The following is a 25,933-nucleotide window of genomic DNA, read 5'->3' on the forward strand; positions in this document are numbered from 1 at the left end:
AGCTGTGGCTTCCCAAAATCTGAGCTGGTAAAATGGAGCCATTCATGCCACCTGCATCAAGTATCTCTGGCAGATTCAACATGTGAAACAGCAGCTAATCCTCCTGATATTGCTTTAAGTAAGTATCTTGAGGGCAGGGTGAGGAGGATAAAACAATGCTACATTTCTAAAGCCTTCAAAGTTTAGTACCTACTTCAATATCGTTGCCTTTACAGTTACCTTATTTCTGTACTTTCAGGAACACACCAACTGTTTTTGTCAGTCTTGTGATTTCACAAAGTGCTACATGATCTTGTATGCAAATTTATTTCAGAAATCGATGGACAATAGGGAGATGCTTAAAAAGAGAACTTGGAAGCCTGCCCTTTATGGTGCTTAGTATTTTAGACATTAGGTGTTTTTCAGTACTGGGCTTTCAGAGGCTACTGAAAGATATTGTCTAGTATTTACCGCAACAAAATAAACGTAAGCTAATAGTTAGCTGTGGGATCTCAAATTCTCCATTTGCAAACATTGTTAACTATCTAGATTTACTTTTAAATCTACTGAAGGTTGAGTAAAAACGAGAACTAGAGCAACTGTATAGCCTAACTGGTGATACTGTTACCAGCACAAACGGAAACATACCAGGAGCACATGTTCTTCACAAATACCTCTTTTCTGCAGGAATCTATTGGCATGTGTGTAGATAACATTCCAACATTTTTCATGCTGTTCTGCAAGCTGTGTATTTTATGAGAAGCCACTAATACTGGGGCCAAGGGGAGAGGGAAGGAGTAGGGAACATCTGGGAAGACATACCTCTAACTACATCTTATCACCAGCTTTCCTGTCCGATATGGACAGGAGAAAAGGCCAGTGAACCCAAGCTCTGAGAGAGAAAGTCCCCAAGATCCAGTCATTGTCAGCTAATCAGCCAAGACAAAACTTTCTAAGACTGCTGCTTCAGTAGTTTCAGGGGAAAAACCAACTTCAGTACCTAGAACTATCAGGTGATAGGAAATGCTATCATAAGGAAAACATCAGTTTACCACTATGGGTAGGATGTGTGGGAGACAGAATTGCAACTGAACAGCAAAACAAAGTTTAAATTCCAGTATAAACTTCAAGAGATAACACTTCAAGACTTGCCAGTCTCACAGTAACAGTAATAGCCCAAGAAGATACAAAGCCTTATCCTGTGCTGGGCTTCTATTCTGGCAGCACCCAGCCTCTCAGAAACATCAATACAACAAGAATCATGTACAACATTTTATTACAAAATTGTTAAAAAAGTAATACAATGCAATATACTACAAAATATAAGATCAGCTATTAAGCTACCCCCTTTGTTTTACTTAAGCTATTAAAAACACCTGGCTATCAGTCACTGAATTTCAACAAAATCATTAAATATGCAGAAACATTCCACAACTTTTTCTTTTTTGAAAACCGAACTGTAGCAGCCCTCAGCTACTACTTAAAAATAGAGGTCTCCCTACAAAGAACCACATTACCTATACACAAATCTGTACAGATTTTTATACTGAAGCTAACAATGAGCTGCACTTGAGTTCACATTCTTAGCAAAATATTGGATTTTGAGCATAAATCTTTACAGCAGGACATTGACTTATTCCTCATCCTCATCTTCTTCCTCCTCTTCATCATCTTCCTCCTCCTCCTCCTCCTCTTCTGGTTCTGCTTTCTTCTTAGATCCTGCAGGCCTACCTGGGCCTTTTTTTCCTGCGTCACTCTTGCTCTTGGCACGATATGCTGCAATATCCTGCAAGAAAAATGCCATTTAGTTGCTGGCAATGTAACTCTGAAGACAAAATTGTACTGCTTCAATAATGTAATACTAATATACTATGCAGATAAAATGCTCTGTGCAGAAATGCAGGATTTAAACCCTGGGACTTCCTTGCTTACACCTTTTGGCAAGAGACCACGTGATCTGCAAAGTTTTAAGTTTTATTACTGCAGTGCTTTGGAGTATGACTGTGTATTTGTCTAAGCAGGTGACCTGTTTTCTGAAGTAACTGCAAAAACTCTACACACCCGAAAACCACATCCACGTTCGCTGCAAGGGTTCCAGATACCTCCCACACCACACCCTTCCCTGCATTCTGAAGCCTGACAAACATTTAGAACGATGATGCAGATATCATTTAGGTGCAAAACAAGTAATGCATTCACAGAGACCTCAAAAACTTCAACCATTATTTTTTTCACTTTCACTGTACCTTTTCATATTTCTCCTTTAGCTTAGCAGCCTTCTGTTCATATGGCTGTTTATCTTTGGCTGACTGTTCAGACCACATTTCACCTAACTTCTTTGCTGTATCTCCAATAGACAAGCCAGGATGATCATTTTTTATTTTTGGACGGTGTTCCGAACAGAAAAGGAAGAATGCAGATCTAAAATCAGAGACAGTGATTCAGTGTCAGACTATTACAATTAATATGGAGGGGTGGTGGGGGGTGGTGTTTCTGTTCTTTTTTGGCCATAGAAACACTCACGGTGGTCTTTTAGGAGCGTTGGGATCCTTTTTCTTTCCCTTCTTCTCGCCTTTGGGAGGAACATAGTTTTTCATCTCCCTGTCATAACGAGCTTTGTCTCCTTTAGCCATTTCTTCAAACTTTCCTTTTTCCTTGCTAGACATTGTCTGCGGACAGACGGAGGGGAAAGGAGAAGAGTCTGGATCAGATCAAGCGCCTGGTGACCCACTAACACCTAAGCAGCAGCTGCTACCGGGGATCTCTTCCCAGCAGCCCGAGGCAGGGGCGGGGGCCGGCCCGGCGCAGCTCAGCGCGGCCCGGCCCCGCTCACCTTCCACCGCTCCGAGCACTTCCGCGAGAACTCGGCGAAGTTGACGGACGAGTCCGGGTGCTTCTTCTTGTGCTCCTCGCGGCAGGTCTGCACGAAGTAGGCGTACGAGGACATCTTGCCCCGCGGCTTGTTGGGGTCGCCTTTGCCCATGGCGAGGTCGGCGGCGGGTCCCTGCGGGGGGTGGGAGGGGAGACGCTGCGTGAGGGCGGGGCCGCGCCCCGGCCGCTCCCGCCTCTCGCCCGCCGGCGCCTTCCCGCCCCAACACGCCCCCCGCCGCCGCCGGCCACTCTCCCTCTCTCCGGCCCGCCCCGCCGCGCCTCCCGCCACCGCCGCCAGGCGCCTCCACCCGCCCCCCGCGGCGCCCGCCCCAGCCGCGCCGCCGCCCGCGCCCCAGCCCTCCCCGCCGGGGCCGCCGCCGCCCTCCCTGCGCCGCTGGCCGCACCCGCCCCCCCGGCGGGGAATTCCCTCTCAGCGCTGGGCGCGCCGCCCGCCCCGGCAGCTCCACGCTCGCTCCGCACCCGGCAGCGCGGCGGCTCCCCCTCCTGCCCGCTCTCCTGCCCTCTCGGCGACCTCCCTCGCCCTGCGGCGGCCGCCGGCGGGGGCTGCGCGGGCCTTGCCTGGCTGTGCGGGGCGGCGGCGGGCGGCTCTGCTCGCTCTCGGCTGCTGCTGCTCAATGGTTTCCCGGCGGCGCACTTACCGCCTCTTGTTTTCCACAGCCCTACCCGCCACAGCAACTTGACCCGCCGCGCCCGGGGGCCCGCCCCCCGCCTCAGCCGATTGGCCGCCGCGCCGGTTCAAACTGCCTGGCGCCCCGCCCCCTAAGGCCGAGGCTGCCGAGGATTCGCTAGCTGGGGCTCTGACGTCAGCGGCCGAGCAGCTCCTGGGCTAGGTCGAGCGCCTGGGGGTCGTTCGTGCTCATACTCGCTGGAACCGGTTGCGGTGAGGAGAGCGGAGGGGGCGGGACCAAAGGCGCTGGGCGGTGATTGGGGGAGAGGGACGGTTTAAAAAACCGCGGGGCCGCTCGCCATTGGCCGCCGAGCACGGCGCGCGCTTTGATTGGGCGGAGCGGGACGCGGTAGCGTGGTTTAAAAATACAAAGGCGGCGCGCGGGGGGCGGCGCGGGCAGCGGAGGGGGCAGCGGAGGGGAGCTGCGGCGGGGCGGGCGGGGCGCGGGGCCGCCTCTGCCGGCGGCCTCGCTGGGGACGGCGGCGGGCAGCGGCCCGCGTTGCGGCCTGGCCGCCGGCGGGCGTGGGGCCCCCTCGGCGCTGCCTCCCTCCCTCCCTCCCTCCCGCCAGCCGGGGCTGGGCCGTGGCGGTGCGCGCGGCCGTCGTTCTCTCGGCACGAGGCCGGTGGGCCCGCGGCCTCCCGGAGCCGGCGGGCAGCAGCGGCAGCAGCCCCTCCTGTAGGAGTGGGCTCCAGCCCAGGCTGTGCCGCCCGCCCGAGGCTCGCCCCCGGGGGGCGGGCGGTGGAACGGCCCTGCCCCCGCCCCGAGCCCCCCCGTGGCGGGGTGAGGGCCGGGGCAGCGCCCGCCCCCAGCTGCCGCCCGGGGCGCGGGGCGGGGAGGCCCGCGGGAGCGTCTGCCTGCCCTTCCACTGGCGGGGGGCAAAGCGGGAGCTTGGGGCGGGCTGGAGCGGTGCGGTTCCCGTCCCAGGCCGGGCTCGGAGCACGGCGGCTGGGAGGGGGAAGGGCCCGTCCTCGTGTGTTGGGGCTCCCGGCAGCAGGGCCGGCCTGGGGCAGAGCCGGGGGTTTGCGTTAGCGCTGCCGAGGGGAGCGCCGGCGGCGGGTCTGGCCCTGCGGTCTGGGGGTGACACCGGTTTCCTTAGTCATTTCGTCTGCTTTGTGGTGATTTGACCCTAACCTGCACGGTATGGGGTTTGCTGATGTTGGTTTTCTTCTCTTCGGTTATTTTCACCCAATTATCTAGTTAACGTCAGTTTAGGTAAATATTCTTAGTAATTTAAGCAGTTTCTTACACTTTTACGTTTTCAGGTGTATCGTAAAATACTGTAAAGCACTCATGGAAACCAGGTTATAACTTTGCTTCCTGAAGATGCCATGTCTTCAGCAGTGTTTTAATCATGTCGTTGTAGCTCAGTGGTAAAAAAAAACCAAAACAAACAAACCCCACACAAAAAAACTCCACACCACTTTAAAAGTCAGCAGTAAGAATCCCTAAGCCATCTGAGGGTATTGACTAGTTGCAGAAATTACAACAGTCAAGGTCTTCCCTCCAGGGGCTCCCTCATTCCAGATTTGCTCAGTGCAAGGAGCATTGAATAAGAAGCACTTACCTTCTCCAGTTCTCCAAAATCTCTCGTGTTGTTTTTTTGTGTGTGTTTTTTTATTATTTGTATTTTTTCTCTTTCCAGCAAGGGGTTGTTCACATGAAACAGTTCACTAATACGGTAGTAAATCCCTCTGTTATCCCTGTTTCATTTTAAGCTTTATGTGTTTGCTCAAACTGCAGCCCTAAGAGACATAAATGTAAACTGGAAAAAGTTAATCAATTTTTTATAAAGAGAGGGTAAACTGACAGAGCAGCACAGAAATACGTAGTCCCTTTGAAGATGTCAAAGCCTGTCAGCAGCCAGTTTTCTGAATTCTTACATCAGCTAACTTCTGTGGCTATTTCTTTTAATGGTGTTTAACCTACAAAAAAAACTTACACTTATCTTCTAAAATAAATGTTTACACAGGGGATATTCCATGTTCCAGTTTTGGCTCTTTATTACTGTAAACTGTTTCACAACTCCTCAGTAGCAGATTAATGTTCTAATTTCTGTGGTACAGAACTCTATGAAGACCTAGACACTTTGTAAGGGAGTTGTTTTAGTTTGTTAAGTAGCTTTAAAAATGCCTTTTAACTTCGTATGTTACTTGAAAAGCACCATGTTGTTTGGTGAATTAAGCTGCCAGATGGGTTACTCATTCATTTTGTGGTAAACCACCTGTATATGACAGTATCTTGCAGAGTGTTTTCCAGTTAATAGTTTTGGAACAGATGGTGGAACCTTGCAATGATAACATGTAGTGAAAGAATCATAGTGCAGCTATCAGTATCTCTGGTGTAAAACCATTCTTTGTCCACCAGGCTTACGTAGAGCTCTCCATGTCACGCAGTTCAAACAAATTCATAGGTACATTGTACATTGTTTACAGACATATAAAAATGTAGGTTAACTCCATAAAAATCAGTTTTACTTCTGAATCCTCACCAATGCAGGTGAAAGAACAATTAAGTGGTTCACTAGTTTCCAGGAAAATAAAGTTTTCTCAATGTCAGTGCTTCTAAAATAGAAAGACATGACCCCTGGGAGTTGGTCACTGAAAAGTTACCAGGATGGCCACATGCACCAGCAATTATTTTTAGCAGTTGTAAGGAGAAAAGAGTTTTTCTCATGTTATGCTTTCAAATCAATTCTCTGTCAAGTCTTGAACCAAAAAGGGGGGGGATGTGGGGGGGGAGTGTTTGAAGCTTTGTGTAACATATTTTTTACTCTTCCTTTTAACATTAATGTAGCAAGTTCTTGGAAAAAATTACTTTGGAAATTATGGGATATGACTGGAGTGACGTTTTCTCTGTTGCCTATGTTTTTCATATCTGTTCGAAGAACAGGAAGAAAATGATTGTGGAAAAGCAGGTAGGGTGAGAAAGTGTAATTACTGCTATAGGGTAAAAAAGAGACCTGCCTTTCAAATTATTTAATTAAATGTTTAAAGAAATAAATTAGGTTCTTTGTTCTTTTAAAGATATATTATCTACTCTGAATAAGAAAGCTTTTGTATAATTAAATGTACGCACAGAGGGTTATGTCATGCAACGTCATGTTACATAGGGCACCATAAGAAATAAAACAGTTGTGCTCTTTACATCTGTCTGTTCTCCAACAAGGAAGGCAGTATTGAAAATTTTCCATGCTTGAATATGATACTGGAAGCTTTCCACAGCATTGCCAATGCTGAAAGCTCCATGCAAGAATGCCGATGTTAGAAACTTGTCAATCCCAAAGCTGTGCCTTCCTCCCAGCACCCTCGTGCCTGGAAAAGTGCTTCTCTGTGCGCCTGGTTCCACAAAGAGCTGTCACTGTTTTTTCATTACACCACGCTGTTCCTTTTCAGACAAAACCACAAATTCTGTCTCAAGAGATTCAATCATTGTTACTCTTCCAAAGCAGTGATCTATGCAGCATTGACTTCGGTCGGTCTGCGTGGTTAATTTATTAACCACATGTGGATGACAGTTGTGGGGAAGAAGCATAAACTCCAGGACCTGAAGCTTATTTCTGCTTGAGTAATTCAGCTCATGAAATGACTTAAGTTTTATAGCTCCCTGGCTTCGAGCCCTTTTGAGTTTCTAATCTGCTTCACAATTACAATTTTGGGTGCTATTGTTAACTTCACTTAATCTTCAGTAAACTGCCTGTGAGGAGAGATAAACAATGTAGTGCCTAGAAATGCTGGGTAAAAAGGAGAGAAAAGACCAGGTGGGTGAGACCAGGTTACAGAGCTGAGAAACTGATTTAAAGTATGCTGTGGATGAAAAAAGTGTGTGATTGGAGTGATAATGCTTTATCGCATGCTGTACCTCTTGGCTTCTGTGGGTGGCTTCTACAGCTTTTCTGGATACTCGTGTCTGTGTGGACAAAGCAAGGGAAGAAAGTAACAAAGATCTTTTGTTTGTTTCCATCAGCGGATCCATTGAAGCAGATACCATTCAGCTGAGGAAATTGCAAACTACAGTTGCATGGCCTTAACTCTGACCAAACTTTCATTCTGGCATAAGTATATTATATGGTGACACACTGTCAGTTTTAATTCAGTCAGCTGGATTCAGAAGCTCCACTGTCTCTCCACAAAGACTCTGCTGTTAACCAGATTGCTGTATGGAATATGCCTTAATGTAGTCTTAATAGCAATAGAATTCTGCTGTGAGAGGTGATCGTTCTAGATTGATTAGTGCTGAATGGGTCTCACTTATGGACTCAAGAAGTCAGTGTTTACCAGAAGAATACTGAAAGCGAGTTACAGCTGCTCTGGATTTTAATGTCACCTAACTTCACTAATAGTAAAGCAGGATGTTGAAAGAAAAAGGAAATATAGCTTTAATTGATTTTTTTTTTTCCTCAGAGGAAAAGATTAAAATCCAAGACACAAAGCATTTACATAGGTCACTGCTTTAATAAAAATACTTTTAGTGTGAGTTATGAAGTCTACAGACAGCAAGTATGTTTTTTTACTTATTTCATGCAAGAATCTCATACTAGATACATGGTAGGAGTTTTAGGATGAAAAGCGAAAACCAGAACTACCTATGCTAATGCTTACCTAAATGCTAAATAAAACATTTTACTGTAGTGTTTGTTATAAGCAGTTTTTCTTTGTACTCTGATAAATATGTATGTAACTGCAGCTGCCCAGAGGCTTGCAAAAAGGATATTTCTTTAAGTATCTTAAATATTTGATATATTAAGATAATATATTAGAACTTTTCCCATTTTTTTCTGTTGTTACATAATGTGCAAATAATATGTATTTTATACAAATAAAATGTATTTACCCTTTAAACATTACAGTTTTGCTGTATTTGCTACTGTAAAGCCTGCATAACCAGTTACGCAGCTCATAGGCAAACAGCATAGTGTTAACACCAGGCTGGTTTAGTGTGAAAGCTCAGGAACTTGTTTTGACTTTGTGCTGTGTACCAAATACCTAAAACAAAAGCAGCCTACATTAGATACTACTTGTGACAGCTGCAAAGCAGAGACTGAACTGCAGCAGTCATATGATAGGAAATAAATACAACAAATCTCTTGCTGTACTAATGCAGATAATATTAGGAACACCAGCTGTTCCTGGTGACAATAAGTGTTAACTGTACTTTTGCAATCTTAATTTGACAAAAACTTTTTCCCACTTACATTGGGTAAACGTGCTTTTTCTCTTTTATTTTTCTATTCCTAGACCTCACTTTCATTTACTTTCTTATTTACATTCAAAGCAATAACCATGTAACACTTTTTCCCTGGAGATCTCAATAGACCTCCTTTATATTTTGCTATATTGTTAATCCCTTTTTACAGGTATTAAAAGAAAACAAAAATTTGCCTTTGTTCATCCATTAGATAGTTTCACATGCAGCTTAGAGGGGCTTTAAAAGGTGGATAGCTTTAATTTACACTATTGTATCAGTTTAAATGGGAAAAAAAGTTTCTATCCTTCTGTCCCCAGCCCCTAAACTCTTGCAATTTGTACTTTACCTGAAATTTATACATTACTTAAGAAATAAAATGTAATTACTAAGAAAATTGTTGTTTCGTTTGAGAATTGGAGAGCACAGTTTCAGGATATTTTTTTTTTTCTCCTAAGCAGTAAGACAAAGGGTTGTCTGGCCCTGGAGGTGCAACATCCAGTGAGCAGATCTGAAGAGGCTGTAATCACTGTCCGTCTCCTGAATGGTCCAAGCACGCACTTGAGGTTAGCTGCTGGTGCTCACTGCTGCCACAGTTAAGTATGTGCCAACCCACTGTTACTTACAAATGTTGAAACTTCTACAAAGCAAACCAGATCATTCTCTTTGTACCTTGTCCCTTCTAAGGGCCATTTGTCTTCTGCAGCTGTAAGGGCCAGAAATTCAAAAAAACAAGGCTGTGTGCCCCATGGGCCATGAGAGGAAAGAGGAATTGTGCTTTCCTGTCTCCACAGCCTGAAGAGAGAAGCAGGTTAGGCTGATAACGTAACACTTATCAACATGTTGGCCTTGGGTCCAGGTAGTGGAAAATTTAAATGAATTTCAGTGGGTCTTGTTAAACTTAAATGAGTCTCAAGTTTTGCTCACATGGAGTACGTCCTGTGCTGTTGCTAATGTAGATGTTGTTATAGTAGAATAATTAATTTCTCCTCATGTCTGGCAAATAGTGCTGTCACATGTGTTGTGGAAATGATCACAGGATGCACAGGTAATCTGAGACTAGAAATAAAATGCTCAGGAAATTGTGAAATTGTTGATTAATCAGTCTCAGTTTTAGTCATGGATTCTGTGGGATTTTCCAGCCACTGATGGAAAAAGTATAGTTTCTTTAGAAGATCCCGTTGTATACCCTACTCTATCTTATTAAGTGTTTCACAAGGAAGGTTGTTTCAGAGATCTTATGCTACTGGAAAATGCATTTGTCTATAATACCAGCCAAAAGCTAGTGCTTCTACTCCACAGCCCCAGCTCTTGTGGGGAAAAAAACCAAAACAATCTTAAGGAAGTTGATAATAAACCCTTGGGCCTATGATTAATCCTTATAACTTAGTGTGGCCATGTGTGAAACACCCTAGGCACTGACAGGGATAAACACCTACTACGAATTAAAAAAGAAATAGGGAATGGTACAGTAGTGCATTTGAACAAAAAAAAAAAAACAAGGAAAGCTCAAGTCAAATAGAATTGTTCCCTTTCAAAGAAAGGCTGGCTTATTCCAAGTTAATAAGAAACTGAAGTGCAGCCCAAAGCATTTCTTTCCCAGATTTTTAAAAGTTGAAAAAAAAATATCCTTAGAACCTGTAAACTTTCAACTTCAGCATAAACATTTAAGAGATGAAACCGTCTTGGTGAATACACTCCAGTTTGTAGGCTTGATCATGATATGCAATTTTATGTCACTACATTTTATAGTAATGATTAGCATTTTAATGTTGTTAAATTATTGCAATATGTAATACTAAAAGCACAAAATCCCCATTTTCTTTTTCTAGTAGTTAAAAATTTGCTTTGTAATGATATAATTCATTTTGGAACAAACTTTAATGGGTTTCTTTAACTAGAAACATAGATAATAACAGAAGTTAAAGTTAAGAGGTAAAATATATAAATTATTATTTTTCTAATACTGAAATAGTTTACAAGGTGAGAGTATTTTCATCCTGTGGATAGCTGTAATAGCAGAATTGGGCCTCATCTGAGTTTTTTATTATGTTAATAAATATTAGCAACCAAACACTTGGATAAGAAAAAACTTCTAAAACCATATCTTTTTAAAAATCATAATCTTGAAACTGGAGGTTTGGGGTCTCTTTTTGTGTTCTATGCTTTAGGATATGTTTTGACCAGATTTACCTTTGCGACTGTAAAGTCTAGAAGCTTGGTCAATATGGAAGCTGAGACTCTAATGTAATGTTTCAAGTAAGGGAGCTGATGTTTGAAGAACATTAAACATGAATGTCAGTATCTACTCAATAAGCAGTGCTTTTGATTAGTTGCTGTATTTGGAATGAATGCTGGCAGTAGGTACTATCCAAAGGTAGGAAACTGGGTCTGTTCTGCCTAGTGTCCAATTTTTGTGAAAAAAATTGCAAAACCTTTTATCAGATCCTTTGCCCATAATATTTTACAGTTAAGGTATTTGTCAATTAAATCAGCAAAAAAAGCAACCCTGCATTTCAAAATTATCATTATACTCGAGTTTGTTGGAGCATAAGCCTATGTCTTTTACTCAGAATGAGCTCTGCAGGAAGTCAGGAAAATATTTAAACTCTTAACTCAAGTAATTTTACTCATTTTATTTTTATAAAAAATGTCTGCATAAGTATCAGGCTCTATCTTGCTTTTAGTGAGGAAGTCCAAGTTCCTTCTAAAGTCCTAAACAATGCATTCTGGACTTGGGTGGAGGAATCGCTGCTCGCCTGCTCCCAGGGGGCACTTAAAACCTGCTGTTAATTTCAACAAGAGCCAAGTCAGACCTAGAGATGCTTTTAACTGTACTGCAAAGACAAGGGTGCTGGAAGTCTTCAGGAATACAGGAGTTTCCCATTTTCCCTTCTGTAAAATGAATCAGTATCAGAAGAGGACATGATGCAAAGGAGCCCTGTAGTTTCTAGGATCCTCTGACAAAACTGCAAAGATTGTGTGATATGCACTATTCAAAGCAAGAAGTGAGTGATTAAAGACAGTGTCAAATCTGACTATCTATGAGCAGAAAAGAGTGGTTCACAAAATGTAAGAATGTAGCAAAGAGTATTCAGGGCTTTTTTTGTGGTATCAGGAGGGCATTTGAGAGCAGCAAAATTTGCTGAAAAGATACTGTAGTGTTTCTCTTACTTAAAAAGCTTGCTCAGCTTTATTTCAATTATTATTTATTTATATATTTCCAAGGGATTAAAAAGTAACTCTTAAGCAATATATTACAAATATTGCTTATTACTAATAATTATATTTGTATTGTGTTACTAAACAAAACCTCCAGGGTGACACTTTTTCACTATGTGTTCCAGATAGTTGCATTACATTTCAGAGAAGCTCTAATGATGGTTTTGTTGGGTCTTTTTCTGACTGGGAGATCTAATACAATGAGAAACCAAGCATTAATCCAAGCAACCCGGATGGATAAATGTTGGGTGAAGCAGTGACTGAAGGAAGCAGATGGATGTGCACTTCTAACTTGGCTGAGTGGAGGCCTGTGAGGAGAAGGGGTTTTGCAACCTAGTGGGTACCTCAATGCAAAGCTGGAGGTTGGCTTCTCTCTTTTTGCCTCTGTGCAGTTGTTGTGTTTGAGGTATTTCAAATGGCCTTATGCAGCACTTACCACTGCTTTGTGAACCAGAAGTAGGTGTCTTTGAGTCCCCCAACAAACCATTTGTCACGTACATTCAACAAAGAACATCTAAAGCTTCTATATCAACATTTCTCTATTTTTGCACTTTAAGGATGAAGCCACCTAGCAGAAAGTCCTTTGATGCCTCCTGTAACAAATGGCTTACTGCGAAAGTGAATTGGCACAAACTGTTAAGGGGCATGTATTACAAATCTTTAAAGCTTTAACAGTACACAGGCTTACCAGTTTTAATCCCGTAACACCTAGATTATTCTTAAAACATGATGTTTATTTTTGGACCCTATTTACCACTTTAAATCTTTTCATAAAAGCCTTTGTTACATAAAGGCTTTCATACACCCTTAGGGTCCATTGCACAAGGCAGAATACTTAAAAAAATAACATTGGCTTCAGCTGCATTACTCAAAGACCTAGAAATACCAGTTTTGCACTATTTTAGTTAAAGCAACAGGCAATAGGAGGGTTAGTTGGTGCTGAAGTGGGTAGAGAAAATCAGAGATTCAAAGATCAGAGAAAGGAGAGCACATAAAAAGAATGGGACTTGTTTCAAATAGGGAAGGAGAGATTTGGTCACTCTTCTTTATCACAGCCAGTTGCTCTTTTATCAAAAACACCAGGGTATGTGGTGGAATTTGCAGAATTTTAAGTGTATTTTAAAGGAATCTATTTTTCATTGAAATAGAAGCCAAAACATGTATACCAATAGTTTTATTTATTATTCCATTTACTAACAGGACAATTTCAATCAAACACACTAAAGTACACTTAGACTTCAGATTAATGGTACCTATTGGGAAAGGGAAAGTTGAACCTTATCATAAAGATGTATGTGGAGTTACAAGCCACATTTCCTTTCCAAGATTAATTACTAATAATGTGTTTGCAGTTGCTTGCGTGTATATCCAAGGTGATATGTCCGATTACCATTCTTCTTTCTCAAATTACAAAACACATCAGTCAAAAGCTAACAGGAGCTGGGGCATATGGCATCTCAGAGAGACATAAGCTGCTCAGCTCTCACCTGCACCTGGCCCGCCTTGGTGCCAGGAGAGGCCAATGACACCTGCTGATTTTAGAGCCTGGGAGCTGCAAATTCAGGCATACTTTCCAAGATGCTGTAGCTCTTACTCCTTCTGCATGCCACTTACATGCCCTGCTGTGTTTTTGGCACCTATGAGGAATGTAGGTTACTGCTGCCTTCCAATTCATCTCTGCTTGTGTGTGTGGCCCGTAAGTGCTTGTGAAGTCTCATGTACAGAGTTGCTGCCATTTCCTTTGGACTGATTTAATTTTTGAAGCTTTACTCTAATCAGTGTACTGTTGCATGTTTTATGTCTATTTAAAATCTCTTCTTATATATGCTTTAGTTATATCTGAATGCTTCTACAAACCATTACTACAGTTTACATTATAAAATCATAATTTTAGGTGACATACTTACAATGATTTTTTTTTTAATTTCTCAGGGCCCGAGCTTCGTGAAAGTTTGTAAATCTATCCTGTAGTGAGCTTCAGACTGCCTGATAATCCCATCTAGCTGCAGCTCTTTGTATTTTTTGATCCCACATATGATGCAAAATTAAAAGTGACATGATTTCTTTGTTACTGTAAGCAGGTGTTCATACCAAATGAGGTGGTCATCCCTCTGTGCTGGTCACATGGTCCTGCCCTTCCACTGGACCTTCCTGTGTGCTGGTACATCATGCAACTGAATGGTAAAGCTGATCACGGTTAAATTTAACTGATTTCCTTGTTGCTGGTCTAGTTGTAACCCAATCCAGTGTGCCATGCAGCCATAGAAATGTTTTTATAGGCACAAAAGAACAGGGCACAGGTGTGAAAATGAGCAGTTTAGGGCAGAAGCTGAACTGTCTATCTGACCACTATTGTCTTACCATGATCTGATAATGAAACTATGACACTACTTTACCTGAAATTCCTCTTATAAACTAACATATTGGCAAGCATGTCTGGGTAACATAATCAGGCCCTTAAATGCTCACAAACTACAGTAAGAGAATCAGAAACATATTTAAAATGTTTCTTTTTCAAGTGACCTTTCCACTATACAAAATCACAGCAGCCAAACCCTGCCTGATGTATTTTATGCTCACAGTAAGGTCAAGTCCACCTGAAGAAATAAAACGGACCTCAAAAGACATAGCCTTAGAATCCAGAAACGGCTACTCATGATCCACATTCCCACTGAAGAATTCCTGGAACTCACCCTTGTCCCACTTTTCCCAGCTTGTGCTTCCTATGTTCTGCTTTAAGGCCTGCTGTCATGGTTATTGGTATTTAATTTCTTTAACAGTTACTCTTTTTTAAAGTGGGAAATCACAATAAAAAATCAAATGGTGAGTTAAACATCTGTTGCCTGAGATGATGCAAGGGCAGAGTGTGGAATTAAACCCAGGCACTTCATGTAGTCTTCAACTTGGTTGGTAACAAAATGGGGTTTGGTATTTTTTCCAAGTCTTATCCAATTCCCCTCTGTAACCACTGAAACGTGCCTTATTGGTAAGGTAGCTGCTGTCTGTGACTACGCTCAGCTCCAGTTACTGTATCCTTCATTCACTTGTGGCTGTGCAGAGCATGAAGTGGGACTGACCCTTATTCTCTAATGCCAGGTTATGCAATCAGATTAAGGAGCCATCTGCAGCGCAAACTGAAACTGCGCTATAATCGCGTTCCCCGGCTCAGGCAGAACTTTGGCTTACGCAGGATCTGTGTCTCTTTGAATCATTCAGCAGTCTCCCCGCTACTCCTCTCCTCCTGCAAGCTGGAAACACATGGCAAGCGATACGGTCGAATATTTCAGTGATTAAATCATTAACGCTTTGAGTACGGGTCAGCTCGGATGCCGTTTCTGAGGTTTAAAGGACTATTCACGGCAGTTCAAAAGGAAAGCAAAACCTCACCCTTCATTATATGTGCTTTGCACGGACTTGAAAAATAGTAGGTCAAAGCTTGCTGCTTCTGCAGCTCTGCTGTCGACTGCGGAACTATTAAGGGTTTAATGCAAATGCATCTCGTGCGTAGTTTTGTAAAGTCTCGAAACTAAAAATAATGGCTTTGATCAAGTATTTTCACAGTATCTATTTTAGCTAGTCGTATGCACAGCAAGGTCCGGTCATCACTAGAGGAAATAGCTCAGCATTCTCAGTCTTTTTCTGGTCGTTAAAGTCACCTTTATTAGTGAAAAGTCCTTTTCAATTACTAAACTGGAACGTCGCGCTGCAAGTCGTCTTTGTCTTCAAAGATCTTCACTGAAGGCACGCGAGACGGACCCCTGATGACACGTGCGGTAAAAACAGTTTTAACAAAGGACCGAGCTTCCGCGGGTCCCGGTCCGGAGAAACCCCGGCGGCGGCAGCGCAGAGAATCGCAGGGAGCTCCCTCCCTGCCTCCCTCCCGCCGCCGGGGCGGGACCGGGACCCGCTCGCTCCCTCCGAGCGGTGGGACCCGCTCTACAGCCGTGGCTGACAGGAGGGCAAAGGGAAGGAGGCAGCGAGGCGCGGAGGGACAAGACCGAGATGGAAGGCAGAGGAAAAAATCAACTCGTAGGAAGTCCTAAGCCGGCAGTCCGAGCCTGAGACGTTACAGCCAGAAAAAGTGAAGGCGGGGGCGCCCCTGGCGAGGCGGGGGGCGCCGCGGGGACAGGGCAGAGGAAGCGTGGGCGCCGGGACGTGTTCTGGCTGCCGCGCGGCTACACGCTCGGCCGTGCGAGCGGCAACGAGCCGTGCCCCCGGGGCAGGTGCCGCCCACCCGCCGCGCTTTCTGCAGGGCCGCCCGGCCTCCTCCTGCTGCCCCGCGCCGGCCTCGCCTTCCCGCCTCCGCCCCCGCAGGGCTGAGCGCCGCCGCCGCCCGGCTGCCTTTCAAATCCCAACGGCCGCGCCGCCGGGGCGGAGCGACGAGGGGAGGGAGGGACGGGGCCTTTTAAAAGTGGGCTGAGCCGTTGCTGCAGCCCGGTGAGCCCGGCCTCCTGGCGGCGGGGGAACGGGGGCGCAGCCCAAGGCCGCAGGGGGCAGGAGGAGCGGCTCCCGCTGCCGCCACTGCGGGACGGCAGCTCCGGCCTGAGCGCCGCAGAGCGGCACGCCGAGCCCCCCACCCGCACTCCCGCCGCCGCCGCGGTGCACCTCGGGAGCTGTAGTTCTCCCGCCGCGTCCGCCGCCGAGGGGGCGTGGACTGAGAACTACATTTCCCGTGGCGCCCCGCGGCGGGGGCCCCGGCATGCGCGGCGGGGCGGGGCGGCGCGGCGGGCAGGTTGCTGTTGTTACATAGGAAACAGCTGAAGACTCTCCACATGACAGGGGGGAAAGGAGGAAGTGGGGCGGCCCGCGGGGCGCCGCCGCTCCAGTAGCCGCCGTGCTCGGACCGTGGCAGCCGGCGCTCAGGTCTTTCCCGCGTCTTTGCGGACTGATCGCCCTCGAGGGCGGGCTTGCGTCCCGGTGCCGCCGCTGAGGGGAGGCGGGCAGGCAGCGGAGGAGCGCCCCGCCGGGCCGCGGCGTCTCGTCGGGGAAGTTTAGTGCGGCGCGGGATCCTGCCGACCTCCCCCGGGCTTCCCGCTGGCTGAGGAGGTGGCGCCGGCTATGAACGGCTTCGTCGCCGAGGAGGTGACCCAGCGCGGGGCGGACCCCGCCGCTACCGTCGCGGTGGTGAGCAATGCGGGCTCCGCCGTAGAGGTACCGCCAGCGCCGCCGGGGCTGGCTCCGGCCGCTGCCGCGGGCTCGGCAGGCGCCGGGAGTGCGGGCGGCCCCGGGGCTGGGCAGCTGTGCTGCCTGCGGGAGGAAGGGGAGCGGTGCGGCCGCGCCGCCGGCAACGCCAGCTTCAGCAAGCGGATCCAGAAGAGCATCTCGCAGAAGAAGGTGAAGATCGAGCTGGACAAGAGCGTAAGTCCCGGGAGGGGCGGACACAGACGGGGCTACCGCCGTCCCCTCGCCGCCGGCGGGGCAGGCAGACAAAAGCTGCCGGCAGGTCCCGACGGTGCGTGCCCGGGCACCGGCGGCGTGTCCGTCCCCAGCCCCGCTCTGCACCGGCCGGCTTCGCCAATGGCTTGGTTGGTTTCGGGGCTTTTAATAAAGTTTAGGGATTTTTTTGACGGCGGGGAAGTGTTGTTTCCTCTTCCCCACCCCCTTCCGTAGCACGGTGGAGTTTGGCTGCCGCTACATGAGGACGGCCTGAAAGTGCTCTCCCTCTTCAGGAGAGGCGGGGGAGATCGTCCTCCCTTCCTCCTTGAGTCTAGGGCCCCTTTCCACCCCTCAAGAGCCGCGGACGCCGGCTGCGTGTCCCCTCTGTGTAGCTGAAGTGGGAAGAAGCGTGGCCGGGAAGCGCGGCTCCTCCCCGGAGCGGAGCTGCATGGCTCCCGCCGCGCTAGATTATGTCTGTTCCTGGCGAGGGCAGCGCTCGGCTGCTCCGCCTCGTGTTGCAATGTTGCACGTTTCCCCTTGCCACTGTATCTTCCGCTCGGCAGCCATCGGGCGCGGCTCGGCGCTGCTCGGCCGGGCTGCTGGAGCGAACCCCGACCCGCCACCGGCGCGGGAGGCGGGGAGACCTGTCCGCCCGCCTGCGGCACGAACTGCCTGGGCGTTTCGGAGGGCTGCCTGCCCTCGCCCAGTACCGCAGGAGGGTTTCTTGGCGCCGGGGCAAAGCAGCTTAAAATGCGCGGCAGCAGGCTGGACTGCTCTGCGCTCGGTCAGAACTCCGTGCGCCCCGAGGGAGCCCTGCAGCCCTCCGCCCCGGTTCTGTACGCCCTGAGGGTCCCCCACAGCCCCCCCCCCCTCCAGCCCATGCGCCCCTAGAGACCTCCGCAATACCTCACTTCGACCCAGGGGTTCCTACCCCAGCAAGCGTGGTCCCCTAAACGCAGCTCCGGGCTTTCATGGTCATTAGAGCGCAGAACTCCTGACATTCAGGGTTGTTACCCGTAGATGACTTCTGCCATTCTCCCAAAGCATGCTAATCCGTACAAAGGGAAACTTTTAATAATTAAAAAAAAAAAAAAAAAAGTGTATCGCTTGACCTCGCCTAGGTAGTGAAAGTAAAAAAACAACGAGAGGAGGATACAGATGGGGAACGAGAGCCAGGGTGAAAGGAGAGCCTGCTTTTTGCCTTCCAAAGAACAACCGAAAGCTTGTTTGTTTGCTTCCCGATCCCTGAATAGCTGTGAGTGGCTGGAGGGAGGGCTGTTCTCCTGTGTCTCTGCAGTCTGTTACTGCTGAATCAGTCGGTGGCAGCACTTCAGCGTCCTCTGGGCCGAGCCGGTGGCAGCGATCTGTAGTACAGCACTTTCTTTATTTAGAAGGATCCAGTAGAAAACCTTCCTCAGCTCGGTTAATGTGACTTTGGTTGCTGAAGGCTTGTCTCTGTACGTGCATTTATGTCATAAGTCTGGGAGATTTATGTGGATTTGATGGAAAGACACTGTATTACTCTTCCAGGCAAGACATCTGTATATTTGTGACTTCCACAAAAACTTAATTCAGAGTGTGAGAAACAGAAGAAAGAGGAAAGGCAGCGATGATGATGGTGACTCACCAGTGCAAGACATCGACACCCCAGAGGTAGTTAAATAGTTGGTTTTTTGCTAATTGTTGAGTTAAGCTTTTTCTTAGGGACTACCAAGTCTGCCCAGATACCACTTCCCATTCTTACAACTCTCCTTACTTGAGGTTGTGTAGGAAAGGGAAGACTCTTGATTCACTCAATTCTTAATATAACAAAAACTAACTTAATTTTGTGTTGTTTTTTCTGTATTAATTGTTCAGAATAGAATTAACAGGATCCTCCAGTTTATTTTTAAGTGTCCGCTGGTTTTCTCAGAAAATTGCTGTTTTGAACTTTCTCCTTCTTAGTCCTTCCTCTCCAGGGAGATGCTTTGCTACAGATCAGCAAACTGTCTTCTGCAGAAGCTGACAACTTGAAGGGAATTGCACATAGGACTTGGGATATAAATGCTTCGCTGCCCCATCCTTCCGATCCTTTCCGTCTGTGCTAAATGTGTTGCAGATGGCTCTTGCAGTTACTCTGTTGCCTTAGTCTAATGAGGAAAGTTTAATGATGGTAGTTCTTTGGATTTATCACTTGTTGAGGGAGAAGATGCTCAGGGAGCTGTGCTAGAAAGGAGTGGAGAAGGATGGTGCTTTTCTGACCCATTTTCTCCACTGCAGACCAGTGAAACCTCACCCATTGTAAAAGTGAACTGCAGCCTTCAAAGCTTTTGCATAGTGTAGTGGGAGTGACTGCACCTAAGGCTCTTTTTCTTACATGTCCTTTGGATTATTTCTGCTACAGCCTGGCAGGTGGTGTTCAGTGTGTTAATTTTAAGCAGAGGGTGTCATGCCTACCTGTTCACTTCTAGGAGGGATTGTTTTTAAGCATTCTTCAGAAATTGTTCTGCAAGTGTTAATGGCATCTTTATGGTCAGCGTCTGCAGATACCAGCAGCATAAGTGATGACACTTTGTGCAAGAGCCCTTGCCTAAAGGCTCCTGTCTGAAGGCTCTGGCTAAGAAGATTTTAGAGGATTGGTATGTTTGTCTGTTCAATATGTGGGATAGCTTCTTAGGAAGTTCTGTGTGGCTTCAGGTAGCAGTCTGGCACAGTGGCAGTTACAGCTCTCCTGCAGGCCTGTTTTGTTTTGTCATGTGAGAATTATAAAACATGTTACAACTGATGGATATCTCTAGAACAATAAAGCAACCTTTTTTGTTCTTGTACTACCGCTGGAAAGAAAACTGCCTGGGAAGTATTATTGAGGAGTTTCAGCTGGCTGTTTGGACAATGGCAGTATGTTTATCCCATGTGATTACTGTATGCCTTAGATGCCCATTGGCTCTTGACCTTCTTTATTTTCAGTTGCTATCCAGTTTACTAAGAAAAAAAAATACCCTTCCCCTGAAAACTTGTAAGGCCCTCCTGTTTCCCTCTCTGTCATGACCATCATTACTTGTTAGAAGTGGTTCCTACAGGAGGGGAGGGGGCATCTGCAGTACTGGTAGCTTCCAGGACTTGGAAAGCTGCTGCTACTCTTCTGCATGATGCTCTAGGATGTGGGTTGCCCACTCTGACTTTGGAAGTGGAGTTTGTACTGTGTAAGCTTCTGAGCACTAAAGGATACCCATCTTCTGTCACGCAAGGGGAATCCCATCCGGTGTGGCCAGGTTAATAAGTATGCAGTACCACTGCTGTTCTTCAAATATACTATAGTTGAAGCTGCTAAATTAATTGAAAGTGGAAGTGAATGCTTTAACCAATCTTTAATGTAGTGAGCTTGGAGTATACTACTGTAATTGCAACTGATCTAGCAGAATTTCTCATTTGGCCTGCTTTCTCAGCTAGCTTTTCCACTCAGTCATCTGATTAAGCTCTCTTGCATTGTCAAGGAGGGTGGGAGGGTAAGCTGTTGCTGCGAGAAGTGACTGTTCATCAGAGTTCATGGGATTCAAAACTGAGGGAGTACTGGGTTAAGGTTGTGTATTTATATCCCTAAGAGGATCTTATGCAATTCTCTCAACTGTCAACTTGTGCTGAAAAATAGTTTTGGACAACTATGCTCATGCACGTAATTCCTGCATTGTGCTTATGTAGCAGGGACATGTTTGGAGAGCAAGAGCAGCTGTTTTGTTCTCTCACTTTAAGCCAAGAAAACTTTGTGCTCTAGACATTTTCGCACTTCTAGTGTGTGCTGTCTCATGGTGCAGATGTGCAGTATCTTGCATGCAACTTGTTTAAATTTAATGGCTGAAATCACAATGTAGGGTTCTCCTTAGAAACAACATTTTCACAGATGTTATATGAAAATTGTTACTGGGCTTTGTGTTATCATGCTTGAACTGGGGAACAAACAAAAAACCTAGAACTGATTAAAGTGCAATAATGAGTTCCAAGCATTGTCCGCAGCTAACGGAAGACAGAGCCATGCTTCATAAAAATAAAATGCTCTTAAACTGAGCAGGGCTGCTCTCCTTTCTGTTGGAAGGTGCAGGGTGGAGTTTGGATTTCTTTTTTGTCAAACTGAGACCTCCTGAGCTGATGGTTTACACTTGCACGTCTGTGAGATTCCAAAGTGTTTTTGAGAGGTGAACTATTAATGACTGAATCCTTTTCAGTTACATTCAAATGTTTTCCTCCCTCCCCCTCCTTTTCTTCTAGGTTGATTTATATCAGTTACAAGTAAACACACTTCGAAGGTACAAAAGACACTTCAAGCTACAGACCAGACCAGGCCTTAACAAAGCACAGCTTGTTGAAGTATGTATAAGTGTTTGTTCCATAATAGAAAATGCAACTTGCTATGGCATGTGATTTTCTCTACAATGTCATCCTTGCATGAAGAGCATACGTAATCTGGGTTTTAAGAACAAAAGGGAACTAACTGCTTATCTAGCTTCCTTCATAGGCCACAGCTCCTGAGCCAAGTAAATCAAAAGTAAAAGTTCTTTCCAGAGGAAAGACTCAACTTCTGAAAGCAGTGTGTGCTGCTTAAAAACATGAAATACTGTGTTGTAACAGTAAGATGATCTGTGTGTTCCTAAATATCCTAGAATCACAGGTGTGTAGTCTGTGCATCAGTCATGCCTCCACCCAAAGTGTTCTGCTGAAAAGAACTAGAAACTGAGAGGTGACAGTGAAGTTCTAGCAAGGTTCAGACTTTGCTTTATAAAGCTAGTTAATGCAAACCTATGTGTTTCTGTGTATGTAAAGTATGAAAAGCAAAAATATAGGCTTCTATTGATGATTATGTTAATTAGTCCCACTGGGATTTGCCATCAGAAAAACGGAACTTTATGAAATTCATTTTTTTATCAATAATTCTAAAGGCACTGAAGATGTGTACGAGTACAGCTCTATGTGAGTGTCTGCTGCATGTGAGTGTCATTTTAAGGGAATTCTGCACTGCAAAGGTGCAGTTACAGCAAGCTGATGTAAATACATGGGAGAACCAGTGATGTTCTCTTAACAGGGAGGTTCAGCTGCACTTGCTTCACTTCTGTGCAGTTGTACTTCAGTGCAGGTGTTTTGTTGCTCTCTCCCTTCATCTGTGTGAATTAAAGGCAAGGTTCTTATATGTGTGGCACATCTCAAAGCTGAGTTGTAATAGAATAGTGTTACTGCCACTACAAGTAAGACTGTAAAATCAGTCATCTTTTTTCTTGTATGTGAGTTGAGGTCCAGCTAGCTCTTGAATTACAAGACTGTGACTTGAAAAAACATAAGCAGTTTTTTTTTCTGTAAAACTGGCATTTCTAAGGGTCTGATTTAGGTACATCTCATCAGGTATTTGCACTAGCTTATGCTTTCTATGCTGCTTGATGAAAATAGGCAAAGCTTCCTCTGTTGTGTGCTTTGGGTGACCTGCAGGTACTTGTGAGCCTTAGCTGCAGAACTTCCTTAGCTTACAGTGCGTGTGATCCCTTGTAGCCTGCTTTAATGTACAATAGACACTCCTCTACCTGTTACTTAAAGCCCACTTCAAAGGACTCTCTCTGAATTTTTTGGGAGTGGGGCTTAGAAAGCTTTCTAACTTGCTAACTAGGCTAAACATTTTTGATTCTGTCCTGTGGTAGTTACATGAGCAGTCACATGTTTCTCACTTGCTAATTTGAATCAACAAAAATATTCTGCAACAAACCAGAGAATAGACTCAGGCAGGTACAGTATTTTGCATGTTGTTTTTTTTAAAGCTGGTATTCATTTTGATGAAAGGAAAGACTTCTGAAATGACAGAAGTAATTCAAGAACTGGTTAGAGAGTGTTTTAGTGGTTACAGCATGGTGAATTTTCATTGATAGCTGTTTTGAAGTGCTGCAAGTTCAATTATAGTTCTTAAAGATTCTTTTATTGTCTTAGATGCTCTATACGTTACTTAATACAGACACAACCCCCCCAGCATGAATAATGAGCAGTAGCCTCTCATTTCTGTACTGTAGTTCTCCTGCTAGTTTATAGTTATTACTTGCTTTAGAGTCAAGCTGTAATTACACAGATGTAATGGTACTTCCAATGCTTGTTTTGATAACTTTTTTTTTTCCCCTGAAATTTTTCTGGACTTTTTACTTAGGAAATTAGGGTACAATCTGCTATATTTGGTTCATGGTTCTTAATAAAATAGTTTCTGTTTACCTGTTAAAGCAATGCAGCTTTCCTTTTTTTTTTTTTTTTAAGCTTCTAGATCAAGCTTTTCAACTTTAATGTAGTTGATTTAAATCTGAATATTCAGTTTCTGCATATAAGGTGGTTATTTAATTTCCTTGCATTCTTCTTTTATAGATAATTGGCTGCCATTTTAGGACAATTCCAGTGAATGAGAAGGACACCTTAACATATTTCATCTACTCGGTGAAGAACGACAAGAACAAACCAGATCTGAAGATGGATAGTGGGGTTCATTAGATGGAAAAGGTTGGGACTGAAACTCAGGCCACAAATGAAAAGACTGAGGGTTTTTGTTGATATGCAGAAGCTTTCTTTCTAACTTTTTCTCCCCAGAGAGTTTGTCTCTGTTTTATTTTTCATAACCTTGCTGATTTGGTTGAAAACCATCTCTATGAAACAAATTTCCTCAGCAAAAGTATTTTAAATAAATATCACTGATATTGTTGCTCAAGTGGGTGTGTCTGTAACTTATTTAGTGAGTTACTTGTACTTAATAGTTAAGTTTTGACTGATGATGTAATATTATTAAAATATTTTTCAATTAAAGTGTGCCAAGGTTATATTTATGAATGTACTTCAAGTTCTCATGATGCTATGCCTTAAAAAAAAAAAGGGCAAAAAAAGCTGTAGCAGACTTGGCAATAGATACTTTTCCTAAGGTAAAAGGCTTTAAATGACAGCTCCAGTTGTTAGCTGGGCAGAAATAGCTATATAATATTTTGATTTTCCCCTTTGGAAACCAAAATTGATGAGGGGTGTCTGACTGTTTTGTTTTTTTTAACTCATCTTGTCATCTCTGGGATATGTGCTGCTAAGCACCGAGACCTTCCTGCTCCTATATTAAAATGGAGAAAAAAAAAAAGGCAGCTCTCAAATTTCAAAGCTGTAAGTATCCATGAAAAAACTGCTGTGGCTTAGTGTGCTGAGAGATCCTTCCACTCGGTAAGAAATCCTTTAGCTGCTGGCTTTTCCATTCATCTGTATGGGCTGTGGCTAAGAAATTAATTGGAGGATGGAAGACAGAGTTTGTGCATGGTCAATATGGTATCTCCTAATAGTCATACTATACTTTTTCATTGCATGCATTAGCTCAGGGTCTGTTTAAAAAAAAAACAAACAACCAAAACCAAATTGAAACTCATGGTGACATGTGAGAAAAATATCCAGCAATACTTTTAAATTAATATCTTAGTAAAGTTTGATGTTGAACATGATATTTTAAATGACTTCTTGTCTTGTCATTTAATGGTTTTGCCAGTCTAAATATGAAGTGTATGGAATATGGTTTCTTTCTCCTTTAAGCTGTGCATGTAGGCTGAAGGAAAGGTGAAGGGAGAAGAGCCCTCATCTTAAAGCAGAGGAGGACACAGCTCCAGCTTGTTCGGTTAGCATTTGTTGCAGCTCTTAACCTTATCAGATGTTGAAAAGCTTCTTATTTTAGAAAAAATGACAAAGCATATTTTTATGGTCTAATCTGCTCAGTGTTAATCTCATGAGGTTTTTGAAAACTGCTGCTTTGCTGGTATCGCTTCAACTAGGATTACAGAATCATAGAATATGCTGAGTTGGAAGGGACGCATCAGGATCATTGAGTCCAACTCCTGTCCCTGTGTAGGGCACCCCAAGATTCACACTGTATGCCTCAGAGCATCACCCAAATGCTTCTTGAACTCAGGCAGGCTTGGTGTTATGACCACTTCCCTGGGGAGTTTGTTCCAGTGCTCAACCACCCTCTAGGTGAAACACCTTTTCTTGATATCTAACCTAAACCTCCCCTGATTCAGCTTCCTGCCATTTCCCCTAGTCCTGTCATTGGTCACAGGAGTAAAGAGATCTGTACCTGCCCCATCTCTTCACCTTGTGAGGAAGCCATAGAATGCAATGAGGTCACCCCTCAGCTTCCTCTTCTCCAAGCTGAATAATCCAAGTGACCTCAGCTGTTCCTCATAAGTCATCCCTTCCAGACCCTTCACCATCCTTGTGACTCTCCCTTCAACACTCTCCAATAGATTTGTGATGCCCAAAATTGCATGCAGTACTCAAGGTGAGGCTGCACCAGTGCAGAGTAGAGTGGGACAATCACCTCTGTGCTTGAGGCACCGCGGGGCATAGTTGGCCCTCCTGGCTGGCTCATCTTCAGTTTCCCATCAACCAGGACCCCCAGGTTCCTCTCTGCTGCACTGTTCTCCAGCCACTCATTCCCTGTCCCAGGTGCAGAATCTGGCACTTGCCCTTGTTAAACTTCATGTGTTTGGTGATTGCCCATCTCTAACTTGTTGAGGTGTCTCTGCAGGGCCTGTCTGCCCTCTAGGGAGTTGACAGATCCTCCCATTTTTGTATCATCAGCAAACTTGGTTAGAGTTCCTTCG

At 45.1% G+C, this 25,933-nt stretch overlaps 2 protein-coding genes across 4 annotated transcripts; one reads left to right on the forward strand and one right to left on the reverse strand.

Annotated features, from left to right (window-relative positions):
• Positions 1-1,238: 1,238 nt before the first annotated feature.
• On the reverse strand, positions 1,239-3,571 carry HMGB2 (high mobility group box 2). 2 transcript variants are annotated; one of them, XM_051619608.1, is made up of 5 exons: positions 3,510-3,571; positions 2,813-2,983; positions 2,503-2,648; positions 2,226-2,400; positions 1,239-1,765 (listed from the first exon to the last, which is right to left on the reverse strand). In XM_051619608.1, exons 2-5 carry the CDS (start codon positions 2,960-2,962, stop codon positions 1,613-1,615), a joined length of 624 nt encoding a protein of 207 aa, XP_051475568.1. In that variant the 5' UTR covers positions 2,963-2,983; positions 3,510-3,571; the 3' UTR covers positions 1,239-1,612. The 2 variants fall into 2 exon arrangements, with proteins under 2 accessions (XP_051475568.1, XP_051475567.1); XM_051619607.1 differs by having other exon boundaries at positions 3,430-3,566.
• Positions 3,572-16,676: 13,105 nt separating this feature from the next.
• On the forward strand, positions 16,677-24,015 carry SAP30 (Sin3A associated protein 30). 2 transcript variants are annotated; one of them, XM_051619257.1, is made up of 4 exons: positions 16,677-17,300; positions 18,849-18,971; positions 21,561-21,659; positions 23,679-24,015. In XM_051619257.1, exons 1-4 carry the CDS (start codon positions 17,001-17,003, stop codon positions 23,799-23,801), a joined length of 645 nt encoding a protein of 214 aa, XP_051475217.1. In that variant the 5' UTR covers positions 16,677-17,000; the 3' UTR covers positions 23,802-24,015. The 2 variants fall into 2 exon arrangements, with proteins under 2 accessions (XP_051475217.1, XP_051475218.1); XM_051619258.1 differs by lacking the exon at positions 18,849-18,971.
• Positions 24,016-25,933: the final 1,918 nt, after the last annotated feature.

Source organism: Apus apus, chromosome 4, assembly GCF_020740795.1.
Source record: "Apus apus isolate bApuApu2 chromosome 4, bApuApu2.pri.cur, whole genome shotgun sequence".
Lineage (NCBI taxonomy): Eukaryota > Metazoa > Chordata > Aves > Apodiformes > Apodidae > Apus > Apus apus.

What these genes read in the sequence shown, in the direction of transcription:
- HMGB2 (XM_051619608.1), bottom strand. Translation starts at nt 2,962, where the DNA reads ATGGGCAAAGGCGACCCCAACAAGCCGCGGGGCAAGATGTCCTCGTAC. An exon ending in AACGCTCCTAAAAGACCACC is followed by an intron (nt 2,401 to 2,502) that starts GTGAGTGTTTCT and finishes CTCTGATTTTAG; the next exon opens with ATCTGCATTCTTCCTTTTCT. An exon ending in TAAAGGAGAAATATGAAAAG is followed by an intron (nt 1,766 to 2,225) that starts GTACAGTGAAAG and finishes TTTTTCTTGCAG; the next exon opens with GATATTGCAGCATATCGTGC.
- SAP30 (XM_051619257.1), top strand. Translation starts at nt 17,001, where the DNA reads ATGAACGGCTTCGTCGCCGAGGAGGTGACCCAGCGCGGGGCGGACCCC. An exon ending in AGATCGAGCTGGACAAGAGC is followed by an intron (nt 17,301 to 18,848) that starts GTAAGTCCCGGG and finishes TTACTCTTCCAG; the next exon opens with GCAAGACATCTGTATATTTG. An exon ending in ACAAAGCACAGCTTGTTGAA is followed by an intron (nt 21,660 to 23,678) that starts GTATGTATAAGT and finishes CTTCTTTTATAG; the next exon opens with ATAATTGGCTGCCATTTTAG.